This window comes from Rhinolophus sinicus, chromosome 5 (assembly GCF_057876585.1).
Source record: "Rhinolophus sinicus isolate RSI-liver-muscle chromosome 5, RSI-T2T, whole genome shotgun sequence".
NCBI classification, from domain to species: Eukaryota; Metazoa; Chordata; class Mammalia; order Chiroptera; family Rhinolophidae; genus Rhinolophus; species Rhinolophus sinicus.
In genome coordinates, this window is record NC_142505.1 from 75,526,336 (window position 1) to 75,540,591 (window position 14,256).

At 36.9% G+C, this 14,256-nt stretch overlaps 1 protein-coding gene across 1 annotated transcript in view; it reads right to left on the reverse strand.

Annotated features, from left to right (window-relative positions):
• MEIKIN (meiotic kinetochore factor) overlaps positions 1 to 14,256 on the reverse strand; it is an 80,346-nt gene that overhangs the window by 43,324 nt on the left and 22,766 nt on the right. The window contains exons 7-8 of the mRNA XM_074314104.2: positions 12,618 to 12,657; positions 3,268 to 3,332 (exon numbers count right to left, since the gene is read on the reverse strand). Of these exons, the coding sequence (XP_074170205.2) occupies positions 3,268 to 3,332; positions 12,618 to 12,657 (105 nt within the window). The remainder of the gene's footprint in view (positions 1 to 3,267; positions 3,333 to 12,617; positions 12,658 to 14,256) is intronic.

Sequence of the window (14,256 nt, forward strand, 5' to 3'; positions counted from 1 at the left end):
TGTTGAGGACGATCCCCAAGTTTCAGGTTTGCTAAGCTACGTTTACTAATTGAGATAGACCAGGTTAGGTCTTGGTCGTGACAACTCTCAGTCCTAAATCTCTTGGTAACTTTTGTTATAGCTACCTCTAAATGTTGGAGTGTTCCATTTACTGTATTTTGCTGTGTATAATGTGAACTTTTTAGCCCAAATTTGTGAGGGAAAAATAAGGATGTGCATTACACATGGGTAGTATTAAATCCATATCTATATAAGTGTTTTTAATTCTTTTATTTATGCTTATGAGATAAAAGTGTAACTCTAGAAATCAATAACAATATCTTTATGCAAAATACCCTGAAATACGATAATCGGTTTTGTGGAAACGATGAACTTGCAACAACGAAGAGTTCTTGACCTTCTATGGTGCGTAAATAGCGTAAATTTGTTACTGGTACATAAAATTTCTTGTACCTTGTATCTGTTCTTGGGTTTTGTAATTATTTGTTACATTAAATTTCTTGTATCATAGTATGTTAAAAATAAATGCTAAAATTCCTTTATAATACAAAAAACAAGTACCTAAATGTAAACAAATAAAAATTTGAATTAAAAAATTAAAATGAAATATTTTTTCCCCTGAAAGTTTGGGCCAAAAACATGGGTACACCTTATTCATGGCAAAATACATGCTTTGTTTTGTGTTTTTTTACATTTTTCTCTTCTATTTATTTGCACTTCGTAGGTAATCTCATCTATTCTATGGCTTCAAAACATCTCTACTCAGGCTCTAATATTTATCTACAGCCCCAGTCTTTGCCCCAAACTCCAGACTTCTGTGTAATAAACTTGTTTCATCACATCTTCTCTTGATGCTAATAAGCCTTTCAAAGTTTTAATATTTTATTGAAGTATTCCATATATACAGTAACGAGCACATATCTTATATGTATATGTATTCATCCATATAATCACCAGCCATATTTCCAACACCCAGAAGTTTCCCTTATGTTCTTTCCCAGTAAGCAGCCCCTTTCCTAAGATTACCACTATTCTAACGTCTATCACTCAGAATAGTCTTGCCTGTTCTTCAACTTCACATATGTGGAATTACACAGTGTATACATGTTTGTGTCTGTGTTCTTTCATGCAACATACGTAGTACATCTGCCTTTAAAATATATTCCCAGTAAGACCACTGCTACCACTTCGGTCTCTTACACCATTATCTGACCACTGCACTAGTTTAACAAGGTCTCCTTGCTTCTACTCCTGCCTGCTTAGTCTATTTTCCACATCGTTGCCAGAGTGGTAATTCTAAAATATGCATATATATCTGATCATGCCATCTTTCTGCTCTAAGATGTGCTTCTGAGCACATTTACAATAAAATTCCTACTCCTCACAATGGCATATAAGACTACGAGTATATTATACTGCTTAACTAGCTCTCTGACCACAGTTTCTACCATTTTTATTTTTAACTCATTTTGCTCCAGTCACACTAACCTCTTTCCTCTTCTTGAAACATGCCAAGCAAATTCCCACCTCATGGCCTTTTGTCTTATTGTTCCCTTTTCCCGGCATGTTCTGTCCCTGGATTTTTCACATGGCCTACTCTCCCACTTCACTCAAGCTCTGCACAAATGTCACCTCCTCAGAGGCCTATCCTGATTACCCCATCTAAAACAGCATTCTCAGTCACATTCTCTGTTCTTACCTTTCTTTATTTTCCTTCATTACTCATATTTCTGACATTATTATATATTTATTTGTTTATCTTTTAGTTATCTTTCTTTCTCCACTATAACATAAGCTCTGTTAGGCAAGTATTTTGTCATGTTCTCCAGCAATTAAAACAATTTGTGTCGTGCTGTAAGTGCTTAATAAATACTTGCTGAATGAATGGAATTAATGAATGGTGATATTAGATGTCTCTGAAACATCCAAGAGGAGATGTCCAGATGTCCAGCATACAAGGGTCTTAACCTCAGAGGACAGTATAGACTGAGAGCAAATTTGGAAGCTCTGTCTTTTACAAGACACTTACACATATCAGGGGTAGACTGAAAAGAGATTAAAATATGGGAACAAGCCTTGAAGAACTCCCACATTTAATGGCTAATATAGCAACAGATAAGATTGCAAAGGAGACTGAGCAGGAGTGGCCTGTCAAGTAATTTCTTGTTTATTAGTTTGTCTCTATTACTAGATTATTGGCTCCTTGAAGGCAGGAATAGAGGCATTTCTCGGTTTTTTAACATTTACTAAAGAGCCTGACACACAACTGGAATACAGTTGGATTTGTTGAGTTAAGGAATGTGTAAAAACTACCTCTATGGCAAGATGTGATTTATTTAATTTTAAGTCAATCTATCACATAAACGCAAGAATACCAAAGCATATAATTCTAGAGTCACTATTCTGCCTTACTACCAAGCTTTATGAATAATACTTTCCACAGACAAAGAAAAATATTTTATTGGGCAAGCTCCCTTACTCTTTGATCTATAAAACAAATCCTTCTAATGCTCACCCTGCAGGGTCGTAGGTACTACTCCTTCCAAGAAAGTATGCTTTTACAAGTTTAGTTTTTATCACTAGATTAATTTCTCTTAGAACAGAAACAATCTTAATCATTTTTATTCTCACAGGTCCTAACATAATGCCTGGAGTTTAGTAAATGCTCATTAAGTCTTCTTAAAGTGAAATTACACACACACTTTTTTTTTTTAGTTGATATAAACATTTATAACCATTAAGAGCAAAAGCAGCAATTTATCAAGTTTGTCCCTAAATAGATGCTATAAAACTTGCATGAAGAAAATAGTAATCTGAGAGACAGCAAAGGTTAAAAAGGTGATAAATGTTTTGTTAAGTTTATTCTAATAACCTAGTGATAGAGCACCTGTACTGAAAGGTGTTTTGTTTATCTTTTCATTTTTCAATCATCACATGTAACTCAAATATATCTGTTTACTGATTATTTTCCTCTCCTACGACTGGGACTTATGAGGGCAGGGGATGTGTATCACTACCCACTAGCATATACAATAACGCCTGGTACAGAGTACATACTCTGTAAACGTTTATTAAATGAATTGATGACGGGTGCGCTGGTGATAGTTAAGATTCACTTACTAACATCACATATCTTCATTTTTTAAATACAATCAAGCTAAAAAGCACTCAGTTTCCTGGGCTACCAATTTTCTTAATATATACTGTCTTGTGACAAAAGTAAAGAAATACAGAATTATGAAAATGATTAGTTTCACTATTTATTACCTGATTCTGAATTTGACGTACTCTCTGGTTTTGGAGAAAAATCTTCATCTGCTAATGTCATCACTCTATAATAAGAACAAATAAATGGTACACTTTTATTTATATTTATTTTTAATTTTTCAATTACAGTTGACATTCAATATTTTATATTACTTTCAGGTGTACAGCATAGTGGTTAAACTATTAAATTTATATAATTTATGAAGTGATTTCCTGATTAGTTTAGTACCCACCTGGCACTATACATAGTTATTACAATATTATTAACTATATTGCCCATACTGTACTTTACATACCCGTGACTATTTCATAACTACAAATTTGTACTTCTTAATCCCTTCACCTTTTTCACCCAGCCCCCAAACTCCCTCCCATCTGGCAACCATCAGTTTGTTCTCTGTAAATGGTATTCTTTTAATCTTTCAGTAACTTTTGAGATTCCTCAAATACTTAAAATATGGATATTTATATGTAATCAATTATCCTGTAGAAAAAAATACAACTAGTTAGAAAAAAAAAAGTTACCATATCTATATGAACAAATAGTTTAATAAAGGCAATATATCTCCATTTATCAGCATGAGACAGTCTGTGTAGAGGGCAAGGCAGACTGTTTAGAATCAGGGAAACCTGGTTTGAAAGCCCAGTTCTGCTATTCACACTTGAGTGGCCTTGGGAAAGTTACTTAACCTGTCTTGAGTCTTGGTTACCTCATTTATGCAAAAGGAATAGCAATCTTGTTTCCCAGGATTCTTATGGTAAGGATCTCAAGTAACATAATACTTTTTAAAAATAAATATCCTTTTCTCTTTTACGCTTTCACAAATGAGACTGCCCCTAATTCTACACAAATGTGTAGGAGAGAATTAGCTATTACAAGAGGAATACAAAAGGATCAAAACTCAACTTTTGACCACCAAAATGGGATTTCTAAGTTCCTAGGAAGACAATGGAGTTGAAAACCAAATGTAAGATGTTTTTCTAAATTCCTATTACACGTTTATTGAAGAGTTGAACTCAGTAATCAAAACAATTTTATCCTTTCACATTTCCCCTTTAAATTCATCCTGTTAAAATAGCATTTTCTTGGGGCCGGACCGGTGGCTCAGGTGGTTAGAGCTCCATGCTCCTAACTCAAAAGGCTGCCGGTTCAATTCCCACATGGGCCAGTGGGCTCTCAACCACAAGGTTGCCAGTTCAACTCCTCGAGTCCCCTGCAACTAAGATTGAACACGGCACCTTGAACTGAGCTGCTGCTGAGCTCCTGGATGGCTCCATTGGAGCACATCCTCTCAACCACAAGGTTGCCAGTTGGATTCCTTGACTCCTGCAAGGGATGGTGGGCAGCGCCCCCTGCAACTAAAAATTGAACACAGCACCTTGAGCTGAGCTGCCACTGAGCTCCCAGATGGCTCAGTTGATTGGAATGCATCCTCTCAACCACAAGGTTGCCGGTTTGACTCCTGCAAGGGATGGTGGGCTGTGCCCCCTGCAACTAGAAAACGGCAACTAGACCTGGAACTGAGCTGCACCCTCCACAACTAAAACTGAAAGGACAACTTGAAGCTGAACGGCACCCTCCACAACTAAGATTAGAAGGACAACAACTTGACTTGGAAAAAAGGCCTGGAAGTGCACACTGTTCCCCAATAAAGTCCTGTTCGCCTTCCCCAATAAAATCTTTAAAAAAAAAAAAAAAAGAAGTATTTTCTTATCCTTGAATGAACTTTCAGGTGTATTCCATTGCTTGTGTGGTATTCTCTTGTAATAAAGAGTTATTTTTAGGTAATAAAAAGCCCAGTGTAATATCACAACACCAAACTCATAATCCATTTTAAATTTCTTCCTTTTCTCAACTTAGGCCTGGTTTAGACTCACAACCTGCAGTTCTTTTCCTGCTCCCATGTGGTAACTCCTCTTTGGGGTCCTCTAGCACTGGAGTAGGGGAAAGCTATAGTAAGGGACAGGAAGGTCTTTCTTGATCTTGACTGATACTATTATTAACACGCCATTTGTGCCCTTTGGATGTGACAGATAACCAAATGCTGACTCTCTCAAACCTGAAGCATTTTTGAAGGGTTCAGTGATTTGATTTCCCTATGGGGCTCTCTCATTTGCTGCTCTTCAGGATCTCCTCAGCTTTTGCATTTGATGACAGAACTCCCAGCCTCTTTTAATTAAGTTTACTTTGGTTTTTCGCAGAAGTTATATTGGGCATGATCCCTTTCAAGTTGATCCATACCTGGCTCCCTTCTGTGCATTATGCACAAATCTTTGTTGTGTCAAACTCTGAAAATACACTTAGCTTCCTGTTTATTCTGTCATCATAAAGCAACTAACAGACCCTCTTGCCTTTAGACTTTTCAGGTGTGAATCAGAAACCAAATTACAGAGGACATATGTCAAACTTTCCAAATGGTTCTCTTGGAGCTTCCTCTCTTGTGTTGAGGTGAGGGAGAAGTCTCCACCTCTCCTATATATGACACCAATAACACTTATCAAAGAAATAAACATTCTTGGTCATTTCAGCCTTTCAGTGAATTCTTAACCTTTGCTTAAATATCTTGGAGATTGGTAATGGGCTAATGCTACTAGAAGATTTGGGTTTGACCCGACCTTTCATAAATCCTACAAAGATGGTTCTACACAGAATAGGGGGTGGGGGATGTTGTCATTTTAACATTGTTTTCATCTACTGTCCAAACTCTAACACCGCATAAAAGTCACATCCTGCTACATTCCTCAAGTTCCTATTAACATATGGAGATCAAGGCTTGGTGGACACAACCACAGAGTTTTACTATTAGTCATAGTATACAGAAAGAACTCAGGATGTGACCCAAGATAGATCCCTCCTCCACACCTTCCAGCCTTAAGGATTACTGCAAAGGGGACAGAGGCTTAGGAAACAAGCAGTCAGACAACAGGCACTGACTTTTCTCCCTCAAGCCCAAAATCTGGAGGTGGGGGTAATAGGTGGGAAGATGACATTAGAAGATGCAAAGAGAAAGCCAAAAGTAGAGGGGGCATGTGCCAAACTCCCTGTTTAGAACTCTAGGAGGAGACATCCATCCAGGGTGGAAACGCAACATAAAAGTAAGAGTTTGGGATATTCAGGCAGAGCAGGAGCCTCAGTTAGCCCTCCTGAGAGTCCCTTAATTCCTGTACTTTATAAACACATACTACATTCCCAAGGTTCCACATACTAAGGGCAATGCAGAAGGTGGTCAAATTGAGATCCCAAACACCTGACATGGGGCTACTGTGGTGAGGTGACTACCACAAAGGCTGCAGAAAGGCAACCGGGTCAAAGTCTGGGTGTAGGACTTCAATGGGACTCAAGAGGTTTGGAGTAGCAACAAAAGCAAAGGTGAGGAAAGACCTCAGGCCCTAAATACAGCCATAAATTCACCAATGACTTTATTGGTAGGGTCCAGCCCAGGTATACAGTGAGTCTTGAAACCTGCAGTACAAATCAGTAAAAATCCAGAGGCAACTTGTAGATTTCAGATACTTTAAGCCCCAGCTTCACCCCTCCCACCACCTCTGGCCTGCCTCTATGTTTATACCCCTATATTTAGGGTGAGTAATTATTCAAACTGGCATCTTACTGAGAGTAAAAGGGAGCTCTATTAAAAATTGACAGAATAAAAGGCACACATTGGAACTCTTCCAGGCAAATCAAGAGATATGATCACCTACCTATATGCCATCCTCAGGAATATGGAATGGGTAAAAAAATCTTAAAAGACTCAGTATTCACCCAAAACGGACTTTTAACTGGGAGTAACTGGATGGCATTAATAAGTAAGTTTAACTTATAATTTCCCAGTTAAATAAAGGAGAAGAGTGATGAGAGCCCATGAGAAGTTTAGATCAGTTACCTTAAAAATAAATAAAGATATATTTTCTTTACACATCCAAGTAGTAGGTTTTATTTCTTAAAGAGAGGGTGGCATTTAAGAGAGAGCTTAGATACACATAATCAAGCATTACATTACATTTGCTCCATTTCAATACACAGGCAACAGTCATTGAAGTGGGTCTGTACAGATCTTATAACAATATAAACAAAACTACGTTTCTCCATTAGGTACTACGTCAAAATTGTAGGGTTTTAACTTTGCGAACATGCTACTTAATTAAATAGAATGCCAAAATATCTAACAGATAATAGGTGCTCAAATCTGGTATCATTATTGTCCAAATATCATTCCTTCCTTAAGAATATACTGTGTTGCAAATTGTGGAGTCCATCATTAGTTCTCTCTGTTGACCCCAATAATTTATCTTTAGAATTATCACTGTTGTTTACCAAAAAAGAATAATTCACCTAAGAATAACAGTACTAGATTTTCTTTTCTTCAGTAATTTCTCCCCATTTAGAGACAAGCATATTCATAAGGAGGCTATCACACTAATACTACTCTTTTCTCACTCTACACATTCCCAAGGGAAGAATTATGCCTTCAGCCCAGGACCTTTCCCTTGCTCTCCAGGCTGGGATATTCAACAGCTTGCTGGATATCCCCAATTCAAAATACTGTAGGCATTTCAGTGTTTTCCAAACTAAAATCATTTGCCACTTCAACTTACTCTTGGTTTTCTATGTGAATGAGTCATTCTTCACCCAGTTTGCTTATTCAGAAGACTGGGGACCAACTTGGACACCATCTTCCTTCCTGAACCAACCAATCATTAAAAACTCTTGATTACCCCTTGTGAATGATTCTCAAAATTTTCCTTTATGCTATCCTTGCTGCTAAAGTTCAGATCCTAATCAAGCCTCACTTGAAATACTATATTAGCCATCCCTTCAATCTAGTCACTTCTTCTAAGCCATCTTTTCTTTGTTGCAGGAATAACTGCTCTAAGGTAGAACTATGTTCATGTATATCTTTGTGAAGACGTGGGATAACAGACAAGAATTTGGGTTGGGTGATGTAAAAGTTCCACAGAAATCTGCACTCAAAAGTATATCAATCCAGGGGCCAGCCCGGTGGCTCAGGCGGTTAGAGCTCCATGCTCCTAACTCCGAAGGCTGTAGGTTCGATTCCCACATGGGCCAGTGGGCTCTCAACCACAAGGTTGCCAGTTAGATTCCTCGAGTCCCACAAGGGATGGTGGGCTGCGCCCCCTGCAACTAAGATTGAACACGGCACCTTGAGCTGAACTACCGCCAAGCTCCCGGATGGCTCAGTTGGTTGGAGCGCATCCTCTCAACCACAAGGTTGCCAGTTCAATTCCTCGACTCCCGCAAGGGATGGTGGGCTCTGCCCCCTGAAACTAGAAAAACGGCAACTGGACCTGGAGCTGAGCTGCGCCCTTCACAACTAAGACTGAGAGGACAACTTGAAGCTGAACGGCACCCTCCACAACTAAGATTGAAAGGACAACAACTTGACTTGGAAAAAAAAGGCCTGGAAGTACACACTGTTCCCCAATAAAGTCCTGTTCCCCTCCCCCACCCCCAAAAAAGTATATCTATCCATATCAAATTATACTACAAGGCTATAGTAATCAAAACAGCATAGTACTGGCATAAAAACACACATAAATTAATGGAACAGAACAGAGAGCCCAGAAATAAAACCATGCCTATATTGTCATCCAATCTATGACAGAGGAAACAAGAATTTACATTGGAGTAAAGACAGTCTATTCAATAAATGGCGCTGGGAAAACTAGACAGATACATGCAAAAAAATCAAACTGGATCACCTTCTTACACCATATACAAGAATAAACTCAAAATGAATTAAAAACTTAAATGTAAGACCCAAAACCACAAAACTCCTAAAAGAAAATATACCATAGGAAGTAAACTCTCACACACTACCCTTAGTAAAAAATTTTTACTGATGTATCTCCTCAGGCAAGGAAAACAAAAAAAATAAAATAAATATGGGACAACATCAAACTAAAAAGTTCTTTCACATCAAAGGAAACCATCAACAAAACAAAAAGACATCCTCCTGAATGGGAGAAGATATATGCCAATGATAAAAGGTAAATATCCAAAATTTATTAAAAAACTCATACAACTCAATACCAAAAAAAAAAAAAAATCCAATTATAAAATGGGCAAAGGACCTGAACAGACATTTCTCCAAAGAGGGCATACAGATGCCAATAGACATATGAAAAGATGCTCAACATCGCTAATCATTAGAGAAATGAAAATAAAAACCACAATGAGATACCACCTCACTCCTGTCAGAATGGCTACCATAAATAAGTCAACAAACAACAAGTACTGGAAAGGATGTAGAGAAAAGGGAACCCTTTTGCACTGTTGGTGGGATTGCAAATTGGTATAGTTGCTATGGAAAACAGTACGGAGGTTCCTCAAAAAGTTAAAAACAGAACTACCTTATGACCCAGCAATCCCTCTCCAGGGTATTTATCCAAAGAAATCCAAAACACTAATTTTAAAAAATATATATGCACCCTTTTGTTTACTGCAGCACTATTCACAATAGCCAAGATAAGAAAACAACTGAAATGCTCATCAATAGACAATTGGATAAAGAAACTGTGGCACATTTATACAATGGAGTATTTACTCTGCCATAAAAAAGAATGAAATCTTACCATTTGCAACAACTTGGATGGACATAGAGGATATTATGCTAAGTGAAATAAGTCAGACTGAGAAAGACAAATACCATATATCACTTATATGTGGAATCTAAAGAATAGAATAATAAGCGGGCAAACAAAACAGAAATAGACTCATAAATACAGAGAAAAACACTGATGGTTGATAGATGGGAGGGGGGTTGGGGGGTGGGGAAGTGAAGGGATTAGAAAATACAAATTGGTAATTATAAAATAGTCATGATGTAAAGTACAGCATAGAGAATATAGTCAATAATATTGCAATAACTATGTATAGTGCCAGGTAGGTACTAATCAGGGGAATCACTTCATCATAAGTTAAATAAATGTGTAACCATTATGCTGTACACTTGAAATTAATGTAACATAATAGTGAATGCCAACTGTAATTGATAAATTTTTAAAAGGAAAAAAATTATATTTCCTTGGTTTCCTTGGTCTTACTTTTAGGGTTTCTTTTTACAGCTTTATTAATGTAATTCACATATCACACAATTCACCCACTTAAAGTGTATAATTCAGAGTTGTACCACCATCATCACAATCAATTTTAGAACATTTTCATCACTCCAAAAAGAAACCTTGTACCCATTAGTAGTCAATCCCCGTTTCTTCCCAAACCTCCCCAGTCTTAGGCAACCACTAGTCTGTTTTCTGTCTCTACAGATTTGTCTATTCTGGATATCTCCTGTGAATACAACTATAAAATATCTGGTCTTGTATGACTGGCTTTCTTAACAGCATAATATTTGCAGGGTTTATCCATGTTGTAGCTTATATCAGAATTTCATTTCCTTGTATTATTGAATCATATTCCATTGTAGATATACAACATTTTATTTATCCATTCACCAATAGATGGACATTTGGATTGTTTCCACTTTTTGGCTATTATGAATAAAGTTACCGTAAACATTCATTTTGTGTGGACATGTGTTTTCATTTCTCCTGGTATACATACCTAGGAATGGATTGCTGGCTCATAGGGTAACATTTTGAGGAACTGCCAAACTATTTTCCAAAGCACCCTCACTATTTCAAATTCCCACCAGCAATTTATCAAAGTCTCAACTTCTCCAAATTGAAGACAACACTTGTTATTATCTATCTTTTTTTATTATAGCCCTCCTAGTGGGTGTGAAGTGGTATCTCAGTGAAGTTGTGCATTTCCCTAACGGACAATATCAAGCATCTTTTCATGTGCTTACTGGTCATTTGCATATCTTCTCTAAATATAATGCTCTGTCTTGTATAAGGAGGAACCTGTGTAGAGTGGCACATTCTGTGGCATCTATCAGTGTAAAGAGGTAATATCTGCCTTTTTTACTTGCAAATGTAAGTGAATGTAATTATTTTGGAGAGTTTGTCTGTTCAGATCCTTTGCCTGTTTTTAAATTGGGTCATTTTTCTTTTTATTGTTGAGTTGTCAGAGTTCTTTGTATATTCTGGATACAAGTCCTTTACCAGATATATGATTTGCAAATATTTTCTCTTATTCTGTCTTTTCACTTTCTATATGGTGTCTACAAGTTTGTTTTTAAACTTGTATGGATTTTTATAAGTTAATTCAACCTTTTAAGATTAAGGTGTTACAAAATGTCATTATATTTTACAGAACTACTGGAAATCTTTCAGCGGTTCCCACCACTTTCAGGATAAAATAAAAATCTCAGCCCTTAAGGCCATTCATGATCCAGACTGTGACCACCTCCTTGAACTTAGATACCTTCTCTCTCCCATATGCCTTACCCTTCAGTCCACAGTCCCCAAACCAAACTCTTGATTTTCCCCAGTAATATGTTTCTCCTCAGTCTTCCCCATCTTAATAAATAGCAACTCCATCCTTCCAGTTGTTCAAGACAAACCTGTGGAGTCAGCCTTGACCACTTGCATACTCCACCAGTCAGTCTATCAGCAGATCCTGTTAGTTCTGCTTTCAAAATTTATTCAAAATCTGACCTCTTGCTATCTCTACTCTTACCACTCTGGTCTATATTCCAACATCTCTTGTGTACAATTAGGACAACAGTTTCCTAACTATTATCTCTCTAATTCCTTGCCTCCCCATAGTTTATTCTCAACACAGCAGCCATGGTGATTCTTTGAAAACATAAATCATATCATGCCATCCATCTAAACCCTTCAAAGGTTTTCCAACGCACTTATACTCACCTACCTGCTTCTCTCATTTCATCTCCTACCTCTCTCCTTTCCCTCACTCCACTCAGGAGCCTAAGCCTTCTTGCCTCGGGGCCCTGCTCCAGCTATTTCCGCTCTGTGGAATGTTCTTTTCTCCAATGAGTCACACAGTGAGTCTACCTCCTTATTTAGGTCTCTGCTCAAATGCTACCTTTCCAACGATGACTTCTCTGACTACACTACTTAAAATAGCAAATCTCCATCCCAATATTCTTTAGCCCCCTATCTAGTTTTATTTTTCTCTATAGAATTCATCACCATATAGTACAGTATAAATTTACTTGCTTATTTGTTCATTGTCCATCTCTTCCACTAGAATGTGGATCCAAGGAAGACAGAGATTTTGTTTTTAATCAATTTCATTCACTACTCTGTATCTCCAGCAATTAGAACAGTTCTGGCACATAGTGAGTCTCAACAAATACTGAATAAATGAATACCTGAATTTAGGAGCTAACAATCATACCTTCTTCATAACTATTAGAACATGGAGTTTTGAAAAGGACAAGTTTTAAAATCTTAGTTCTTACATTTTTCTCTGGCATTTCTGATTGTCTTCTGAAGAGGTACCTAGGAAAGGAAAAAGAACAACAATCTATTAAAAATATAATTCAAACACAGACCAGAGGCTAAAATTACTCTAGGTAAAAATAAATATTTCCTCTAAAATACTCAGTTTACTTTTTGATTTTTATTGTTTTATATTGTGTTTTATGTCTTCCACATAAATACATTAGTAAACGTATTTTCAAAATACCAAAATAAAACAAAATTATTGCAAAATTTTATGAGACACAGGTATCAATAGCACCTTGTATCTGGATAGTTCTTTACAACTTTTGAAGTCCTTTTACATCTGTTATCTTGCTTGACTCTTACAACAACTCTGCGAGGAAAACATACCATTTCAACTACCCCTGTTTTACATATAAGAAAACAAATAACTAGTCAAGTTGTAAAAGTAATAGCTATATACCTAGAACTTAAACTCAGGGCTCATGGTTCTTAGTCAAGCACCCAATATATGGATATGCATATTAGTAGATTGATTAGTTAAGAGAATGCCTCCCAGTCAACATTTTACTGCCTAGGTACACTAGGATATTACTAGGAATATAAAAAGCCATGGGCATAATCTTCTGAGTTATAACCCTCAGCAACTATAAAACTCTGCTTACATTAAATTAGAATTTTAAAATCTCAAGTTAAATGAAAGTGAAGTGAATGGTGCTTCCCAATCATTGCAAACCATTTCCCTGAAAGGGAGGCTCCCAAAACATAAAGGACTACACTGGATACTTATCCAGCATCTACTCTGCTTTTGCTGATAACAGTTTCCTGCTTTTTCTTTTGATGGTCCAGACATGGCCTGTGACTCAATGCAGTAAGAGCCCTGTATCACCCTGGCCAAAGGGAGTGTTCAGGGATAGGCATATGAACTAATTTAAGCGAATATGTAAGGCCCAGGACTTCTGTTCAAATCATTAGGAAAGAGAAACACTTAGTTCAATGGATGTGAGGCTGTGAGTAGATAAGCCTGAAGCTGAAAAGGGTTGCTATATAAAGAGAGCTTGGCCAAGAGTGTAACTCACACAGAGGGATCCTGAACTGAGAGATGGAAAGGAATTGGATCCTATTGACATAATTTGAAACCCTCAATCAAGTTGTATCTGTACCTGATTTTACCGCTGGATTTTTCAGGTACATGTGGTAATAAATTCCCTTTTTAACTTAATATAGTTTGAGATAGGTATTTTTTTTGTAATTTGAAGTAGACAAAAAGCCTCACGAATACACTCATTACAGAGACAGATTGTTTCTTTGGATAATTTATTAATATGTCAGCAAAGTTGCCAAACTAAACATAACACAGAAGATAAGGTCTTCAAATACTGTTAGAAATACTGCCATCCAGACAGGAAGAAAGAGGAAGCTATACTTTACTGAGAATATTTTTTTGTATAGCTATGTCTCTTAGAACCATAATAATGTTTCACATACCTTCATATAGCCCCCTCTCCCCAAATAAATCAACAAAACAAAACAGGATGGGGAACCAAAACTAACACTAATTGAATCCAACACTAACAAATGAATCTAACTATATTACAAGTGAATAACAACTGCACTGAAAGGAGAGGGGAAGAAAAGAACTAAGCTACGTAACTT